This window comes from Anastrepha ludens, chromosome 4 (genome assembly GCF_028408465.1).
Source record: "Anastrepha ludens isolate Willacy chromosome 4, idAnaLude1.1, whole genome shotgun sequence".
Classification (NCBI taxonomy): domain Eukaryota; kingdom Metazoa; phylum Arthropoda; class Insecta; order Diptera; family Tephritidae; genus Anastrepha; species Anastrepha ludens.
In genome coordinates, this window is record NC_071500.1 from 63,928,300 (window position 1) to 63,946,479 (window position 18,180).

General features: G+C 34.6%; 5 protein-coding genes across 6 annotated transcripts; 2 read left to right on the forward strand and 3 right to left on the reverse strand.

The window, feature by feature from the left end:
* The first annotated feature begins 3,612 nt into the window (after positions 1–3,612).
* LOC128859591 (heat shock protein 83) lies at positions 3,613–6,523 on the forward strand. Its single transcript, XM_054096526.1, has 2 exons — positions 3,613–3,774; positions 4,009–6,523. The coding sequence occupies exon 2, from the start codon at positions 4,009–4,011 to the stop codon at positions 6,154–6,156; it is 2,148 nt and encodes a 715-aa protein (XP_053952501.1). The 5' UTR covers positions 3,613–3,774; the 3' UTR covers positions 6,157–6,523.
* Positions 6,524–8,822: 2,299 nt separating this feature from the next.
* On the forward strand, positions 8,823–9,481 carry LOC128859592 (high affinity copper uptake protein 1-like). The gene is made up of 2 exons (XM_054096527.1): positions 8,823–8,933; positions 8,993–9,481. Exons 1-2 carry the CDS (start codon positions 8,871–8,873, stop codon positions 9,419–9,421), a joined length of 492 nt encoding a protein of 163 aa, XP_053952502.1. The 5' UTR covers positions 8,823–8,870; the 3' UTR covers positions 9,422–9,481.
* Positions 9,482–9,577: 96 nt separating this feature from the next.
* LOC128859594 (UPF0235 protein C15orf40 homolog) lies at positions 9,578–10,166 on the reverse strand. Its single transcript, XM_054096528.1, has one exon. It carries the CDS (start codon positions 10,088–10,090, stop codon positions 9,686–9,688), a length of 405 nt encoding a protein of 134 aa, XP_053952503.1. The 5' UTR covers positions 10,091–10,166; the 3' UTR covers positions 9,578–9,685.
* Positions 10,167–14,001: 3,835 nt separating this feature from the next.
* Positions 14,002–15,242, reverse strand: LOC128859595 (stress-associated endoplasmic reticulum protein 2). 2 transcript variants are annotated; one of them, XM_054096529.1, is made up of 3 exons: positions 15,136–15,242; positions 14,829–14,936; positions 14,002–14,466 (listed from the first exon to the last, which is right to left on the reverse strand). In XM_054096529.1, exons 2-3 carry the CDS (start codon positions 14,910–14,912, stop codon positions 14,356–14,358), a joined length of 195 nt encoding a protein of 64 aa, XP_053952504.1. In that variant the 5' UTR covers positions 14,913–14,936; positions 15,136–15,242; the 3' UTR covers positions 14,002–14,355. The 2 variants fall into 2 exon arrangements, with proteins under 2 accessions (XP_053952504.1, XP_053952505.1); XM_054096530.1 differs by having other exon boundaries at positions 15,087–15,183.
* Positions 15,243–16,558: 1,316 nt separating this feature from the next.
* Positions 16,559–17,867, reverse strand: LOC128859597 (ATP synthase subunit b, mitochondrial). The gene is made up of 4 exons (XM_054096534.1): positions 17,750–17,867; positions 17,200–17,525; positions 16,946–17,134; positions 16,559–16,878 (listed from the first exon to the last, which is right to left on the reverse strand). The coding sequence occupies exons 1-4, from the start codon at positions 17,775–17,777 to the stop codon at positions 16,699–16,701; spliced, it is 723 nt and encodes a 240-aa protein (XP_053952509.1). The 5' UTR covers positions 17,778–17,867; the 3' UTR covers positions 16,559–16,698.
* Positions 17,868–18,180: the final 313 nt, after the last annotated feature.

Genomic DNA, 18,180 nt, shown 5'->3' on the forward strand with positions numbered 1-18,180 from the left:
CCAAAACATGTCGGACTCACCACTAACCACCTATTCTTAATATATCGATGGTTCTCTCTCGCAGTTTCTGACATCAAATTGGGCCTCTTCTTTTCGTCAACTTAGCAATTGGCGAATATATGAAGGCACTGATACAAATGAACATATGTCAGCAACGCGGGAAGAGAGCTGCCTTAAACTGCATGCGTTGGTAACGCAGTGTAGTATACCAGTCTAATAGCCATACTCCTAGCGACGAAAATTATGCTGAAAACAGTGAACACCGCACGGAATCCCTTACCGCAGTCCCTTACCGTGCACAAAAACTCACCCCCGAGAACAACTGCGTTCTTTTAATTATATATTTACACAATACATCGGTTTGTGTGTGTATGTGTTTGGTTGTATCTACACAATGTTGCCATTGATATTTTTGCTTACACACTTTTTCACACCTCCGCGTTAGCAGTTACAATTTTTCATTGTTTAATAAACCAAAGCCAAAAATCAACAAATGCAAATAGTTCATTTATCTATAATTAACATTATTCAACAGTATTTTTAAGCTATTTTAACAAAAACTATCATTTTCCTAAGCTTATTTTGTAAATGATTTCGAAATGTACTGCTTGGCAACACTGGGTGGTGGGAGAGCAATCAGCTGAGTCGGTATTACGGGATTTTCTTAACAATCGTGAAATAAAATCTACGGTACTACGATACGGAAGGAAGGAACTTTTCATTTACATGGGGTTCTCATTAGTTTGATCGGAACAGCTGAGTCGGGATTGTGTTTACGGTGTTCACTATTTTCAGCATTACTTGATAACTTTGATGCTTTTACAAGGAAATTTGTCGTCAAGTTAATCGCGCATAGAGATAACGAGTGAGAAAATGGCGAATGGAAGAGGCCTATTGTAACCCGCCTATAACATTAAATTGGTGTAGTGACAGTCCGTCAGAAGAATTCCTTTAGTTATTTCAACATGAAACTAAACTACAAAAAAAGTTGAATCAGCTGATCTAATGCTACTGTCTTGTAAAAATTACTTGTATGCGCCCAAAAATTCTAGGATCTACATTTGTGCCGGGATACGTGCCAATTATTACTATAGATGTATGTATATGAAGTGGTGCCATAATATGGAGAAAAAAATACCTCAAAAGAATAATAATTTTCCCGATTTTTCGTAAAAGAATCCCTCGTTTTTATCACATATTAACACACCGATAAAAAAACTAACCAAGTTTATAAAGTTTGTAATTTATGTACATCCATACGTATTTATTTATAACTTAGAACATAATTTTTTCAAACGCGTAAACTGAGCCCAAGGCTCTCTGCGAGTTCGTCCAAATTTTAGTAGTAATGCTATGTGCCCATGGAGCATACGGTCTCGCAAAGACTCTTCCATCTTTAATTTGAGCCATCCCATGTGATGTCGGCATCTGCTTCTGCATCTTATTGCTGGAAATGGAAGGAATGAATATAGTAATACAATCTTCTCCATAAAATTAAGGAAAACCTTTGTTTTAATTCTTTTTTTTTACCCATCACTGATATTCATAACAAATAATAATAATAAAAAGAAAACACCAAAAAGGAGGGCTGCCCAAGTTAGTTACGTATGCGCCGTAGAAACGGGGTTATTCGCAAATTATTTAGAGAGCGATTCACGTACTGTGGGAACGTAACATACACTATTTTTTTCTTATGCTTCGAGAGGAATTGCAACCCTGCAGATATTAAGAATTGATAAAAAAATTACTTGGATGACAATTGATGAGAATGACAATAGAAATGTAGGAAAAGCGAAAATGGTGTGAAGCGGACGACGGAGCAAAGCATTGAACTTGTAAATTTTGTTCAAAATACACATTTATTTCCGATTTCCTACAGATTTTATAAACGTTTGATATGCTCTATTTGCATATGTAACTGCTGCTCTTAATAGAATGATTTTAAAACATTCGACATAAAGGATAAAATTAGAAAATTAAGTTGAGCAATCGTGGCAAAATGAGCGGGACCATATCTAGGTGCAGCACGTGTCTCCCTTCTTGACAATTGTTATAACATTGCTCACACAGCCAGATGGTTTCCACCCTAAATAGTATTATTTAAAACAATTTCGCGGAATTAATTAGTAGTATTATATTTTATACATACTCTACAAAAATGGTAGAGAACCATTCGCGAATTAAGTATACATATGTATATATTCATTCTATAAAGTATAATATGCACTACCCCAGATATGTATACATGTGTATAATGGTACAGATGTACATATACATACATACATATTTCACAATCCACGATGTGGAGAATATTCTACCAATTTTGTATGTACATATGTACATTCATTCATGCATATCTTGAATATAGCGTACATGCATTATGTCCATTCAGTTATTAAAAAAAAAAAATGTGCGTTCATAACATGGAGAAAGTGAGCAGCACCATCACAGGGGAACGTTAAAAAAAATCTATTAGACGTTTTAGAATCTTCTAACTTGCGCTGTATATTAAAATTTAATAAACTAAATATAAAACTGCATACAAAAAAATATACCTTTATCAGAAATTTTAATTAAAACCCGTGAATTCAAATGAAGGGTTCGTAGGATTTTTCTAATGTATAAAGTTTGGAAAATTGGATATACATTTTTATTAGACAATGATATACATATGTATGTATGTACATATAGATACATATATATATATTTTTTTTAATTAAAAAAAAAAAACAAGAGTATTCATACTTATATATGTATGTATTTAAATTTACATGAAACACCGCCGCGCAGGAATACATATAGTATGTATGTATATACTATATGTACATACATAAATATGTAATGAATAATCCAAGAAAAAAATTCTTCATATCATGCTGTTAATCATTATTGTTTGTATTAATTCTGTATTAAATCAATCATGATATATTGTTCTTTTTGATATTTTGATCCGTCTTGTGGGCAAAGATCCAGAGAATTCCCCCATAGATACATATACATATGTATGTATACGTACACAATTACATACATATGTATGTACATATGTATATTAGGAAATGCAATCTGCAAAAGTTCTGTAACAATATTCTCCTCTTTATTTATTGTTAAAATAGATGCATTATTGAATTCTTGAAATAGTGTTTAAGGACACTAAGTATTTTCGACTTTTCTGTTAATGCAATGTGATTGCAAATACATACGAATATACTTACATGTAATATTTATGTAAAAATGTACCACATTACACATGTATGACAAAACCGGATCCAGAATATTCCAAAATTTTAGTCAACCATAGTTTGAGAGGCACTGTTTTTCGTTTCCTAAAGCATCATGGCGTGCAAAAAATTAAACACGATTTTATTTTGCCAACTTCAGCTTTGTTTACTCATTTAAATACTTTTTTATGATTATAGTTTTTACAATAACCACATGTGAAACTCTAACCTGCGGTATATGTATCAATCTTATACAAATATAAGAAACTGTATTAATTGAACGAACACATGATACCATAAATAGTCACCGGAAGTTTGCGTAGTTTCTTCTAGAACAGTCTCGTATTTTCTACACTTTTGACATTCGTTTTGTGTTTCTATAAATACAGCCGTATGCACGCAGCCGGCATCAGTTGGATTGAAAAAATACGCTTATAAACATTATTGTGCGGAGCTACTATAAAAGTGTACATACTTATTGCATTATTTTTGCAAGTGACTAATAAAGTAATTTGAATTCATTTTGCTTGAAAGTTAATCATATAATTTAGAAAAGGTGTGTGTTGAATAAAATAGTAGAATTTAAGGAAAAAAGTTGAACTACAAATGCGAAATGAAAAATCGATTGAATTGACCTCTGAATTAACTAAAACGAATATGTCTACAATTACAAAAAAAATTGAAGTTAAGAGTACTTCAACTGAAATAAAATAAAGATTTCATTTGCATTTGTTTAAACTCTCCAGTTCTTTTTTATCTGAAAATTTCAAATGCCATTTTTCTCTTACAGATGCCAGATGAAGTGGAAACTTTTGCTTTTCAAGCTGAAATTGCTCAGCTTATGTCGTTGATCATCAACACATTTTATTCGAACAAAGAAATTTTCCTTCGTGAGTTGATCTCCAACGCATCCGATGCACTGGACAAAATTCGTTACGAGTCGCTGACTGACCCCACACGGTTGGACAGTGGTAAAGAGCTGTACATCAAGCTCATCCCCAACAAGACTGCTGGTACCTTGACTATTATTGATACCGGTATTGGTATGACCAAATCAGATTTGATCAACAATCTGGGTACTATTGCCAAATCTGGCACAAAAGCATTCATGGAAGCGTTGCAGGCTGGCGCTGACATTTCGATGATTGGTCAATTTGGTGTTGGTTTCTACTCTGCCTACTTGGTTGCTGATAAAGTCACTGTTACTTCCAAGCACAACGATGATGAGCAATACATTTGGGAATCGTCGGCCGGTGGCTCATTCACGGTGAAGCTAGACAACACTGAACCTTTGGGACGTGGTACCAAGATCGTTTTATACATCAAAGAAGATCAAACTGAATACTTGGAGGAAAGCAAAATCAAAGAGGTAGTGAACAAACACTCTCAATTCATTGGGTATCCCATTAAGATGGTGGTTGAAAAGGAGCGTGAGAAGGAGGTAAGCGACGATGAAGCTGAAGATGACAAGAAGGAAGAAGAAAAGAAAGATATGGACACCAATGAACCTAAAATTGAAGATGTCGGTGAGGATGAAGATGCTGATAAAGACAAGGACAAGAAAAAGAAGAAGACTGTTAAGGTGAAATACACCGAAGATGAGGAATTGAACAAAACGAAGCCCATCTGGACCCGCAACCCAGATGATATCTCACAGGAGGAATATGGCGAATTTTACAAATCTCTCACCAATGATTGGGAGGACCATTTGGCCGTGAAGCACTTCTCTGTTGAAGGTCAACTGGAATTCCGTGCTTTACTCTTCATCCCCCGCCGTACACCATTTGATTTGTTCGAGAATCAGAAGAAACGCAATAATATAAAATTGTACGTACGTCGTGTCTTCATTATGGACAACTGTGAAGAGCTCATTCCCGAGTACTTAAACTTCATCAAGGGTGTGGTCGACTCTGAAGATTTGCCACTGAATATTTCTCGTGAAATGCTTCAGCAAAACAAAGTATTGAAAGTGATTCGCAAGAATTTGGTAAAGAAGACCATGGAATTGATTGAAGAAATTACTGAAGACAAGGAATTGTACAAGAAGTTCTATGAGCAGTTCTCCAAGAATCTGAAATTGGGTGTCCATGAAGATAGTAATAATCGTGCCAAGCTTGCCGACTTCCTGCGTTATCAAACATCGGCGTCTGGTGATGATGCCGCCTCGTTGGCCGATTACGTATCACGTATGAAGGAGAACCAGAAACACATTTATTTCATCACTGGTGAATCGAAGGAACAAGTGAGCAACTCAGCTTTCGTCGAACGTGTTAAGGCTCGTGGTTTTGAAGTAATTTACATGACTGAACCGATTGACGAATATGTCATCCAACACTTGAAGGAATACAAGGGTAAACAGTTGACATCCGTTACAAAGGAGGGCTTGGAGCTACCTGAAGACGAAGCCGAGAAGAAAAAGCGCGAGGAAGATAAGGCGAAGTTCGAAAGTCTTTGCAAATTGATGAAGTCGATTTTGGACAACAAAATTGAAAAGGTGGTGGTGTCTAACCGTTTGGTTGAGTCGCCTTGTTGTATTGTCACATCTCAGTTTGGTTGGTCCGCAAACATGGAACGTATCATGAAGGCACAAGCGTTGCGTGACACCTCAACTATGGGCTACATGGCAGGCAAGAAACATTTGGAAATCAATCCTGAACATCCAATCATCGAGACCTTACGTCAAAAGGCTGATGCTGACAAGAACGATAAGGCTGTCAAAGATTTGGTTATCTTACTATTCGAGACTGCTCTGTTATCGTCCGGATTCTCACTCGACAGCCCACAGGTGCACGCTTCCCGTATTTACCGTATGATCAAACTTGGTCTTGGTATCGATGAAGAAGAACCTATGGCAACTGAGGATACTCAGAGCGGTGGTGATGCTCCCCCACTGGTTGATGATACCGAAGACGCTTCACATATGGAAGAAGTCGATTAAATGCAGTATTACATTAATTCAACCGTTCGAGATTTTAATACCATTTGCTAGCTTTTTTTTTTATTTGATAAGTTCTACATAATTTTGAATTCGCCTTGGCGAATATATCTCAAAACGTCGACATTGTGTCGACTATTATTTTTTGGTTGAATTTGTAGGGATCGAAACAAGTTCTCATTTGTTGTCGCGTTTTAAGCGGCTATTATACATCCCACTGGATTTCAAAAATGAAATTTGTATGGAGTGCGTGGAAATTACATATGTATGTAGAAATTAATGTTTAAATCGGCTTAATTGTATGTTAGAGATTCTATGGTACTACTAAGTAATTTAAAAAATAAACCAACCAGATGTTTATCAAACTGAATGCGTTTGTGTTTAATTTAATTATATTATATTAATTATTTTCAATTCTTTTGGATAACCATTTCTGTTCAAAAAAGTTGGAAGGCTTAGGCGAAGAAATTTAAGACAGGTACTAAACTGGAAATTCGTTAATAAGGGCAGAGCAAGCTATCTATGCCATATTTATACAGTATCTTAAATAATCAGCTTGACACTGTTGAAGGTTATCGACTTGAGTGCTGTGTTTGAATTACTGGTTTTTTGATTTTTTATAAATCATGTTTGCTATTTGATTTCGAAGCTTAGAAAGAATGGGTTTCCTGAGTAGATATGCAAACGATTTTAGGGGCCCCTATACTAGGAGGTCTACGGATTTTCCATATTAACCGGTATTACTCAAAGATAGCATTCGCTGCCCTGTTTCTGTGCCCTTGCAACACTGCAGGTTGAATCCTGGCGCCTGCAAATTGGTGACAACACCGGGCGCAGAAAAGCCTCAGAGCTTGTATGTTATTCTTATTAAGAGAACATTTATAATTTTCTAATCTCTCAATACAGGGTATATTCAGAAACGCATTATAAATGCGCAGTAATTGCAGCGCTGGCAACACTGCCAATGTGACAAGTGATGCAATTGATAGATTTGTTGACGATTTGCAAAAAGATTTGTTGCATTTATGAACGCGTTTTACACTAAAATGGAAGTATTATTGAGTTTAGTTGTTGACGATATATTTGAAGTAAAAAGTGATAGTTTTTTGCTAAATTTAAGAAAAAAAAGACGTGTAAAGCTAAAAAGAAGATCACATATAGTAAAATGTTCATTAAAACGAAAAACTCCCAAAAATAAATCATTTTTTCTTAGTCGCTAATGCTTTTTAATTTATTGTGATTGTAATTCATTACTTTTCCAATTAAAAAAAAAAAAACAAAAAAAAAAAAAAATCTTTTTTTTAAACAATTAGAAAATTTTCGCTGCGCGATTTGCCCGTCTATTTTCAAATCTTTATTCACTTTTTTTATTTCTTCCGCCACCTTATTCCACAAAACACTCTTTTTCCTCCTCCCTGAAGCAAATTGACTTTCCATGCTCAGTCGGACTCTGAGAAGCAACTTTACTTCCGATGTACTTAGATAATCGCTAAAATCAAGAAAAATGTAATAAAATATTGGTTTAATAACGTATATTTAATATATCTTTGCATTAAAAGCTAAAAAAATTAGTTTTATACTCACTTTTCATCAGACATCATATTAGCGTAATCAGCGGCAGTATTAAAATTTTTCCTGCAAATAATGCGTGACGTTTGATACAAAAATGGCGTTTTGGAACGCGATGCATTTGCAGTACTGCCATATTAGCATTTCTGAACGCATTGCCAACACTGCAAAAGTACGTTGCGCATTATAATGCGTTTCTGAATATACCCACAGTGACGAGGAGCTGGAACGGAGACCCATGTGGCTAGTTACATTTGGTACACTAGACAGGGCATCAAAAGCATGCTATGTGTACGCGTTGGAGCAATTATGTTCTGGATACTGTAGCAGGTTAGACTCTTATCTATCCAGAATTCACCCGGACATATAAACTTATGTCCGGCGTACGAAGGCACCCCGCACGACACTAACCAACTTTTCACATGCCCCACCAAACCCACTCATCTAACACCCCTCTCCTTCTGGACCCAACCAGTCGAAACAGCAAGTTTCCTGGGCCTACCGTTAGATGAGCTAGACGAAGACGACCGGTGATTTACAACAACTGGCTTAACGCGATGAAACAAAAACTCAATTTTGTCCTACCACTAGTAAGACTATTATACTTACGTGCATATAATAGTTTGGGGCCATTGATATAAAGTGTGGGTCAAACATTTTTTGTTGGAAATTGCACATTAGCTGCTATGTAACAAGGTAGACTTGTTATATACTAGTCTTGAAATTAATTAGGTAGATAGTTCTACGATATTGTTGGTGTAGCAGCATAAACATTCCCACTGCAATTACGAGTAATGCTGCTGGAGTTACAGTTCTACGACCTATTGTTGTATCACCATCAATTTTATTTTATTGTTCTGACTAAATTTGTAGATTTAAATCCAACAAAGGCTGAGAATCCTGAACATTGTTTGTATTTTTTTCCATATAAACAGTTTTAATTTTCATTTAATTTTATTTTTCTTAAGAAAGATTTATTTGGCAACTGAAGAGAAAGCTAGGATTGTGTGTATTTTTCGCGCCACCCAGTTTGAACTGAAAATCCCGTCGCTTTCATATATATGTAATTTTGCTTTTCAATATAACTTAAATAAAAAAAATTATTAATTTCTCTTTAACTAAATTGCAAAGAAATTTTTTTAAATACGATGGACGCAGATCACCACAACCATAACGCAAAAGTTGAACGCCTTTGCCCGCATATGATGCTTGTAAGTCAAAAGAGAATACAAACTTTTTTATATTACATAAAATACTTATGCCTCTCCAGTTTCATGGTGGACATTGCGAGCAAATCCTATGGAAGAGCTGGACCGCTATGAGTATTGTGGAATTTATACTGTCAGCGTTTGCTATCTTTCTTATAGCATTTTTATATGAAGCTTTGAAGTTTCTGCGACAGTTTCTTCTTCGCCGGGAACTTGAACGAATTGCTAAAAACAAAGAAAAGCAAGGAGATGTATGCCACACAATAGCTGGGCTGAAAAACAAACGATTTCTTGAGCGAATAATCAGACCGCCACATCTCATACAGACTTCATTGTTCTTATTCCAAGTTACGCTATCAATGCTACTCATGTTAATATTTATGACATTTAATTATTGGTTGTGCCTAGCTGTTATTTTAGGTCTTACAATTGGTTATTTTCTCTTCGGTTGGATCAAAGATGATGCATATGACAGTGATTGCTGTCATTAACAAATATAAAGCTTTAGTTATCTAGTTATGATGTGAATTATGTGAACAGTATTGGCAGTTCTTATGTTTCTCTAATATTTTGTTTGGAAATGATTTCCACCTTTAACGGTAACTGACTATAATTTGATTCAATAAAAATATGCTATAGGTACGTAATTGTTTTTAAATGTCCGAGTATTTATTTGTTTTGGTAGGTTCATGAGTCGAAAAACTCATTTACGTAAAATTATTACTTAAATGCAAAATTTTAAGGCAAGCCTCTTTCTACGTATCGCACTCTTTCTGTAATGCTGCACTTATGTTCTCTGGAGTGGTCACACCTTTACTAACCATAACTAATTTATTTCGTGACCGCGACCCTTTGTCCAATGTTACATCGCTTTTTCGTAAGCCTAACACTTTGGATAGGTATTTTACCAGCTCGGCGTTGGCTTCTCCCTCCGTTGGTGGTGCTGCTATCTGCACTCCCACTCCTTCATTTCCAATGCCCGTGATTCCATTCATCTTAGCACCGGGTTTGGCCAGGATACGAATACATATGTTACCACTTTTATCTACCTGCACGGGGCTCTCATTTGATTTTGACTCTGCAACGATTGGAGTAGTTGATGATTTTTTACTTTTATTCTTTGTCATAACACTGGAATACGTATGAAGAAATCGGCGCATAAACAAGAATTTTTTTTAATTTCTAGGCCCTATTGAAATATAATCAGGTGTGACTTTGTTTACATGTTTGGTATGACAGCAGTATGATTAATAATTGTGAAATTAATTAATAAATCGATATGACATGGTATCGATAAGTCGACATTGTCATAAATTACTGGTTTCCTGCAAGACTGATGACTCTTTTCTTTTTCAGTGAATAGATTTTAATGTTCCATGCAGAAATTTCCGCTAGTATGAAGTTTTTCGTATTGGTCTTAACAAGAATTTTTTGGACGTAGATTTATCTTAATTTAATTTATTTAATGTGTATATAGTTCCAGGTCTCTAAATGATTAACAGGGGAATTCATATAAACGCATACATGTGTAATAATAAATATGTATTTATCACCTATAAATCCATCAAATTAACTTGTGCAGCGGAGAGTACAACTTTAATAATGTTTCAGCGATGTTTAGTATACATTTTGTTGCTTAAATAAAATTTTAAAGTAATTACTAAAAATGGGACGTGAGACACACTGTACACCGGAGAAAAGAGCTCTTATATACCGTATGAGTCAAAACGGAAAAAGCTATGCGGAAATAGCGTAAATGATGATGTGCTCACGGAAAACGGTTTATAATGCTCTTAATTTAAATAAGAAAAATTCATCCTATCTAAGCAAAAAAACGGAAAGAAAACCAAAGCCCCGAAAAACTGATGTTAATTTGGATAGAGCTATAATAAGCAAGAGCAAAGCAGATCCTTTTAAGTCAGCACGGCAAAGAATGCCTGAAATAAACCAAGAATCTGGTCTACAGGTGTCTAGAAAGCTTGTAGGAAGGCGACTGAACGAAGCCCAGCTGTTTTTCCGCATAAGCAAAAAAAAAACCATTCCTCTCAAAAAGACCTTTCAAACACCGACTTGCCTTTGCAAAAGCCCACAAAAAACGTACTTTGGACCGACAAAACCAAAATAAATAGGGTGGGACCAGGTTCACAAAAAAGACGATTAAACATGGCGGCGGAAGAATCATAGTTTGGGAACTTTTTCCTGGCATGGTGTTGGGCCGCGTGATTGGTAAAATGGATAGATTTCAGTATCTGGACATACTCCAGAATAAAATGGAGCTATTCTTGTTTGAGTTTATGCCATTAAATTGGACAATTATGCAGGACAATGATCCAAAGCATACTGCAAAGACAGTGAAGCAATGGATCAGAAGAGAAAAAATTAATGTATTGGATTGGCCGGCGCAGAGCCCTGATCTCAATCAAATAGAAAATTTGTGGAATGACGTTAAGGTCAAAATCGCTAACAAAAATTTTAAAAATTTTGATAATTTGTATGCCGCAGTTGAGCAGGTTTGGCACTCGATTCCAAAGGAAAGATGTCACAAGCTTGTAGAGAACATAGAGGGACGGCTTGAAGAAGTAATCAAAAACAGTGGGTATAGTACCAAAATACTAATCTGGTAAAACAATATTATTACTTAACTATCTGATTTGTTTACTATTTTTGCTTTTATTTGGAATTTTTTAGGGTGTTCTATTTATGTGTCCTCGTTCTCGTAAATTAAATCAAACCTGAAATTCTTTTTGACCATTTTTTGTTTTAAAATGGAAGTAAACCAGTTTTTTATTTTTTATGTTACTTTTTTCCAATAAAAAATAATTATTTAAAAACATATTCAACTCCTTGCTTTCAAATTTTAAATGTGCTATTTATATGACCATGGCTGTACATGCGAACGTATTATTACACTCGTAATAATAATTATCGATAAGACAGAAAACACAGGGTAGTATGTAGATTATTTTATAATCACAGATTTTGGGAGAAAAATTTTGTATGGGAAATCGCGCTTTTTATTTACGGATTTTAAGTTAAGCGCGAAAAAGTAGATCATTATAACGATCAGCATTGTTAGCTCATAAAGGTAGTAAAAAGATTGATCTACTGACATTATTTATAATTTTTCGTTTAAAAAATGTTTCTTTTATTTTAAAATACAAGAAGTGTTTATACGGATTTTTTTTTTTGAATGGGAAGTTGTGCGATAAAAAATAAGAGGGAGCCGCCAATAACAAGAAATTATGCACCCACGCGCACATTTTCTTGCCACGATGTTATCCATTTGATTATCCAAATTTTTATAATTTGTGCTTTCACAATATAACGCGTGGCTTAATTTTATTAGTTTGTTTCTTTTAAAACGCTGACATATTGCCAAGCCATTCACTGAATATTTACAACCAAGTATCTTTTCCTTTTTGTTTATTTGAATTTATGACGTCATCGGTCGTAAAAATCTCGAAAAATAAAGCAGTTTTCGGAAGGCGCCACCAACAGTATTATAGTATGTACCGTAGTACCATATCATAAAGGTTATGTTTGTTATCTGAATGAAATTCATAAAATCAATGAATTCATAATTTTTTTATTATTTGTTACAACTAAAAACTGAACTATAACTCGGATATTCAAAAATTTATTACTTATTGTTCTGACAACGGCCCTAAATGTTTGCTACATAATGTAAACATTATGAAAATTATCATATGGAGTTGCCAACTTTTACACAACAGATGAGAAGCCCGTCATGGGGTTATAACTTTAGGATTTCAAGTTTATCAATAATTTTACAGAAATAACAAAACCCCTGTTTTTTAATAATTTTTACAAATTGTCAACATTTTTTTGTTAGTGCGTATAACAGCGGTGTTAATCAAGGTCCGAATATCCCACGTAGTTCCTTTCGAAATCCGTTTTCCATTCTATTGTTTTCATTATTTACATTAGGCCGGGTCGATTTGTGGGGAGGCAAAAAATCGCCCATTGCTCTGTGAAAATCGTATTCTAGGGATCAAAATAAGAAACTTCGCCGAAGGAACCATACCTCTAAAACGAATTCTGATGTCCCCCAATTTGGGTCGAACTTTTTAGTTTCTTTTCTCATGTAAAGGCCAAAAATGGTGATATTTTGAAATGATTGTATGGGGAACCCCCCAGGGGAGTTCCGGGGGGTGTGCCACTGGCATGGGTGGATCGGCCGACCAAAGTTAGTGGGGGTCAGTCATACATTTGGACTCGATTGGAGCACTCTAAATGGGTCAAAGTGGGATTTTTCGTTCGACCCAAATTGGGGGACATCAGAATTCGTTTTAGAGGTATGGTTCCTTCGGCGAAGTTTCTTATTTTGATCCCTAGAATACGATTTTCACAGAGCAATGAGCGACTTTTAAATCGACCCGCCCTAATATACATAGTTGGAAAAATTGTGGACCGGCGCGTATCACCTTAGTTCTTCCTAAGGCGCATTCATTTAAGGAGAGGGCAGTAGATCAACAACGTTTTATACATTAGAATGTCATTAGTTTTGCCTTGGTTCCTCGCTATAAAATTATATTTATTATTTCCTCTACCCTGAATCACAGCATTCGTGGCTATTCCAATCAAAATCCATCTCTTTAAGACGAATTTATTTTTATTTTTCTTATTTCACTTTGATCCCATTGTTCACGACTTAATGAGTAATGTGCATTTGAAGTTTTGAAGCATAAAAATATATTTTGTTTTATAAATCCTATTGGACTCATACTCGTAATATGTTTAATAATGTATTTTTTCCTTTCATGTATAAAGCGACAACGGTTAATTGCTATTGGGTTAGAGTATGTAAATGGAAAATTATATTTATGTTTTTAATAATTTTTTCTTTTCATGTACAAAGCGAAATCAGTTGATTGCTATTGGGTTCGAATATGTAAATGAAAAATTATATTTATGTTTTTAATAAGTAAAAATTAATATATTTATCATATTTATATATATTATAAATTTTAAAATTACTTCTTAAGATCGAGCAAATTATTAACCCTTTTATTGCATATAAAATGAAGCTCGAAAAACAAAACCAATCATAAAAATTACCAAGAAGGAATGTTTTCGATATTTAATTTCTATGCTGTACAATTGAGGTACATATTATATATAAACTGTCAAGTATTAAATAATAACTCAGACACGTATAACTCGAGTATTATGCAATTACCATCATAAATAAATTGGATAGGCTATATGAATTAAATTATTAATGTAATATAGTATATGCAAAGATAGTTTCTGACTTCAAGTGCATGAAAATTAATACAAATTTTAAAAATAAGGTTTATTTTTCAGTTGACTGTGTGTTTTCAATTATGGTAATTATATATGATTGGATTTCGGAAGAATATTCAATGTTTTTAAGTTTAAAGAACTATGCTGGATGACGGTTTTACGCTGCGCGAATTGATTGGATTATTTGAAAAATCGCAGAGCCGCAAACCACGAAGATAAACAGAGCTAGAAGCCAGGGTCCAACTGGATATTGATTATCTTTTGATTTCTGGAAAGATAAAATAATAAATTGTTAGCAAATAAGTTTTCCTTATTATCAAAAAATTTAGCTTTGCTTTGATTAACTGTATAAGTATGTATGCATATATTTACATCCACAAATATGTACGTACTGATATACAAAATCGAGGAAAACAAAATATTTCAAGCGAAGAACGACGGCGTGGCACTTTCTGCACAGCATTGCTTTTTTTTTTTTTTTTTTGTAGAAATTTAATTCACTGGTGCTTTTCACACATTTTAAGAGATCATTACTTAACTAGGAAACGAATACAACCTCTTACATCTCAATTTTTTTAATTTTGAAAATATTTTTAGTGAAAACGGTTTACATGATAACCTGTTTCTTACCGATGACTTTGGAACGTTGCCTCGCATGGTCACGTATTTGCTAGCCTTTTCGTTGGCGACACGCATTCTTTGTGGTGGGGCCATCTTTGTACGACTGTTTTGGTTTTGCTTGAAGATTCAAAAACAGGGATATGTGTTAAACAAAGATAATCTCGTCGGCTTTGCTATTATTTATAATTGCATTTAATCAAATTCAAACAAAAAAGTTACTTATTTAAACCCCTTTCATTGAACTAATTTTGATGTATATATTCGCACCTATTTCACACTTCAAAACTAAATTCTGTTGAACAATATACCAAATTACCTTTTTGCCACAGAAAAACAAAATGAACACGTCAAGAGCAACACACGAACGACACGTATGAGATGACGAGCCGAAGCTTTGACAATTGCATGAGCTGCCTATTTTAATTAACTGAGTTGCATTTTTAGTTCAGTTTTGCAATTGCCATACCATCAATTTCAGTTGCAGTATTATTTTATGATTGTGACTTAATCAGGGGCATAACATCCATAAGTTATTATCGCAAAAACATTGCCCCATGACAGTTCTTAGATAAGGAATATATTTTATATTGCCAATAAGAATTATATCCCAACGTTTATTTTTTCTCTTGATTGATAACTGTTATACAAGACGAATAATTTTCCGTTTCTAATACGAGTTATTTCCCTTACGTTAATTTTTACCGTTGCCTGATAACTAACGTGCAGGAGTTCTTATTTTTAAAAACTATCAGTAATATTAAATATCATATATTTCTGCACATTTTACTCCCTTACTCGTACACTTCCAATTTTGTTTATTTAATAAACAAAAATGTATTAGTGATAGAAATTCTCCATTGCTTGTTTGTTTGTTTAGTCTAGTTTACAAGTGTCAAATACGATTTTTGTACGAAACCATTTGCAAAAATTATAAATCTCCCGATATGGTGATTAATATTGCGTCACCTTGTATAGAGGTGTAGCTCACGATATACAGCAGCTAAAGGTGGTGCCATCCGAAACCGCTACTTTACTTTATTATTCCCGATAAAAACTCTTATCAGGAAACGTAAGAAATAAACGTTGGGATAAAACTCTTATTGACAATGTTAAAAATAAATTTTGAAAAATAACTCTTATCGGCAGCCGGAAAAAATTTTCTCATCTAATAACTGTTGTAAACGCTTTTTGGTTAAATTTATCGTGCCGAGCAACAGTTTCAATTTGTAAACCCGAGGTAACTCTTACTTTTGGTCCCTGAGCTTAATAAATAACTTCATACTGAACCATCATTCTCATTATCCTCATACATATGTAAATATGTACTAATTAATCAGCTATCAAGGCGGGGATAATAGATTAATAAAAAGATTCTTAACAGTGTACTACGTAACAGTCCGTTAATCGGCTATGAGCGTATTTGATAGAATCAGCTGATAGGCTGACGTCACTTGAGCCCTGACGCGGCTGTTTTCAAAAAAAAAAAAAAAACTGAGATTGTGCAAGGCGAATAGAGTACTATAGGTAGCGCCTTCCTAAAACAGTAAGGGGCTTAAAAGTCAAGCGTCTATGATGGCACACTGGTTCATTTATTCGTGTTATTTCTCATTCCTACAATATTCTTCGCGTACTCACATTTCTTTATCGGTTTGACGTTCTACAAGAATTATTGCGCTGCTAGAGCGTTACGCCACACTGGTGCAATTACGATGAAGGAATTAATAATAATTTCCAAACAATTTATTATGAGCGGACTTCCGCACAATTCTGTATGTATTTCAAGAACAAAGTTGGTTTCTCAATCTCAATGACTGTTCCCTTTACAATATTTGATATTCATATCCATTTCAAAATATATTTAAAATTATAAACAAGTTTTCTATTTGGCGCGTACAGCAAGAGCGCTCAAATCAGCAATACACTTGTCAAGAGTTTCTTTTTCTTGTTGTGGGCTGATCGAACTTAGGACATTATTTACGATCCAGTTCACCATGTGTTTCTGACCGATACGGCGCTCAATGTGTCGGCATTCTACCTGGTAGTCCAAACGACGCTTGACCTACGAAAATTCAAAGAAAAATTAATAATAATTCACTTCAAGCTAGTTCTAAAATTCTTTCCTATACCTCATTATAAACATTCATAGCGCGCTCGCGGAATGCGGCTTCCAACTGCAAAGAGATATTTTCTTTCTTGGCATCCATAAGAAGCAAAGCACCTTCAGCACGCCATTGCTCTTTCTTTTCATTTTCGATCGCTTGGGCCAGTGATTTCAGTTCTTCTTCGCGGCCGGACTTCCACTCATCTTCGATTCTCTAAAATTTTATTTTGGAAAACTGCTATAACAAAGCTCGTTAGTAAGTTTGTTAAATAAACCTACGTCGATTTCTTTATCCGTCCAAGCAGCAACGGCTGGACCCAATTTTTTAACGGCAATAATAGCCATAATGGCTAAAGATAACCCACTGTAGTATTCGTGCTCCATGACGTAAATTTCTTTCGAACACAGGTAAGTAAGTAGACCTACGCCAAAAGTGTAAGGGCCAGTGACACCAGTCTTATTGTAGAAAAACTGGAACCACTCTTCAGGAATGAAACCCAAACGCACTTTTCCAGGATGTTCTGGTCTTTCTCGGCGAACAAATTGGTCTCCTGAACCGGCTGCTGATGCCGATCTCATGGCGAAAACACCCAATGGACGTTGAACTGAAAATTATTGCTTAAGTTAAATCACATTTTGGTCATGCATTTTTGCAAATATATAATTTTAACATTTGGTACTCTCGCGATTACATAAACCATGATGGTGGTTCTCGCATCGGTAATCGCGTAACTTGCGAATAGACAGGAAAAGCTATTGCATTGATTTTATTAAGAAAAACTCCACTGTGTTTTAAGAATAGAACGTAAAATATATTTCAAATTAATACCTGAAAGTAAAGCAGTCCTTGACAACATTTTTAATTTTCAGTATTTGTTCACTTCAAAGAAAAAAATCGACAAAATGAGTTGCTCTCTGCCCAATCGTGTCAGCTTAACTGTCAAATGACAAGAGTTCTGCTTCTTCTTATGTACACTGTGAAGAATTAGCCTCCCATAAATTTTTTAATTGAATAATTTATATCAGAATTTTCCAATAGAGATTTTATGAACAGGCCTACCAACACAAAACATCAGTTTTTCAAGATTCACTACCCAATTAACAGAAGTACGTTATTAGTTAAATTATTTTTATGTTAAAAAATCTAAAAATTTATTAATAAAAGGCGTTTGAAAAAATGGATAGGCAACTCTATTCTTACTTTCCACGAAGGCTAACAAAAAAGAGAATTCTTGATTTCGAGTTCAGGTGTAAATGCAA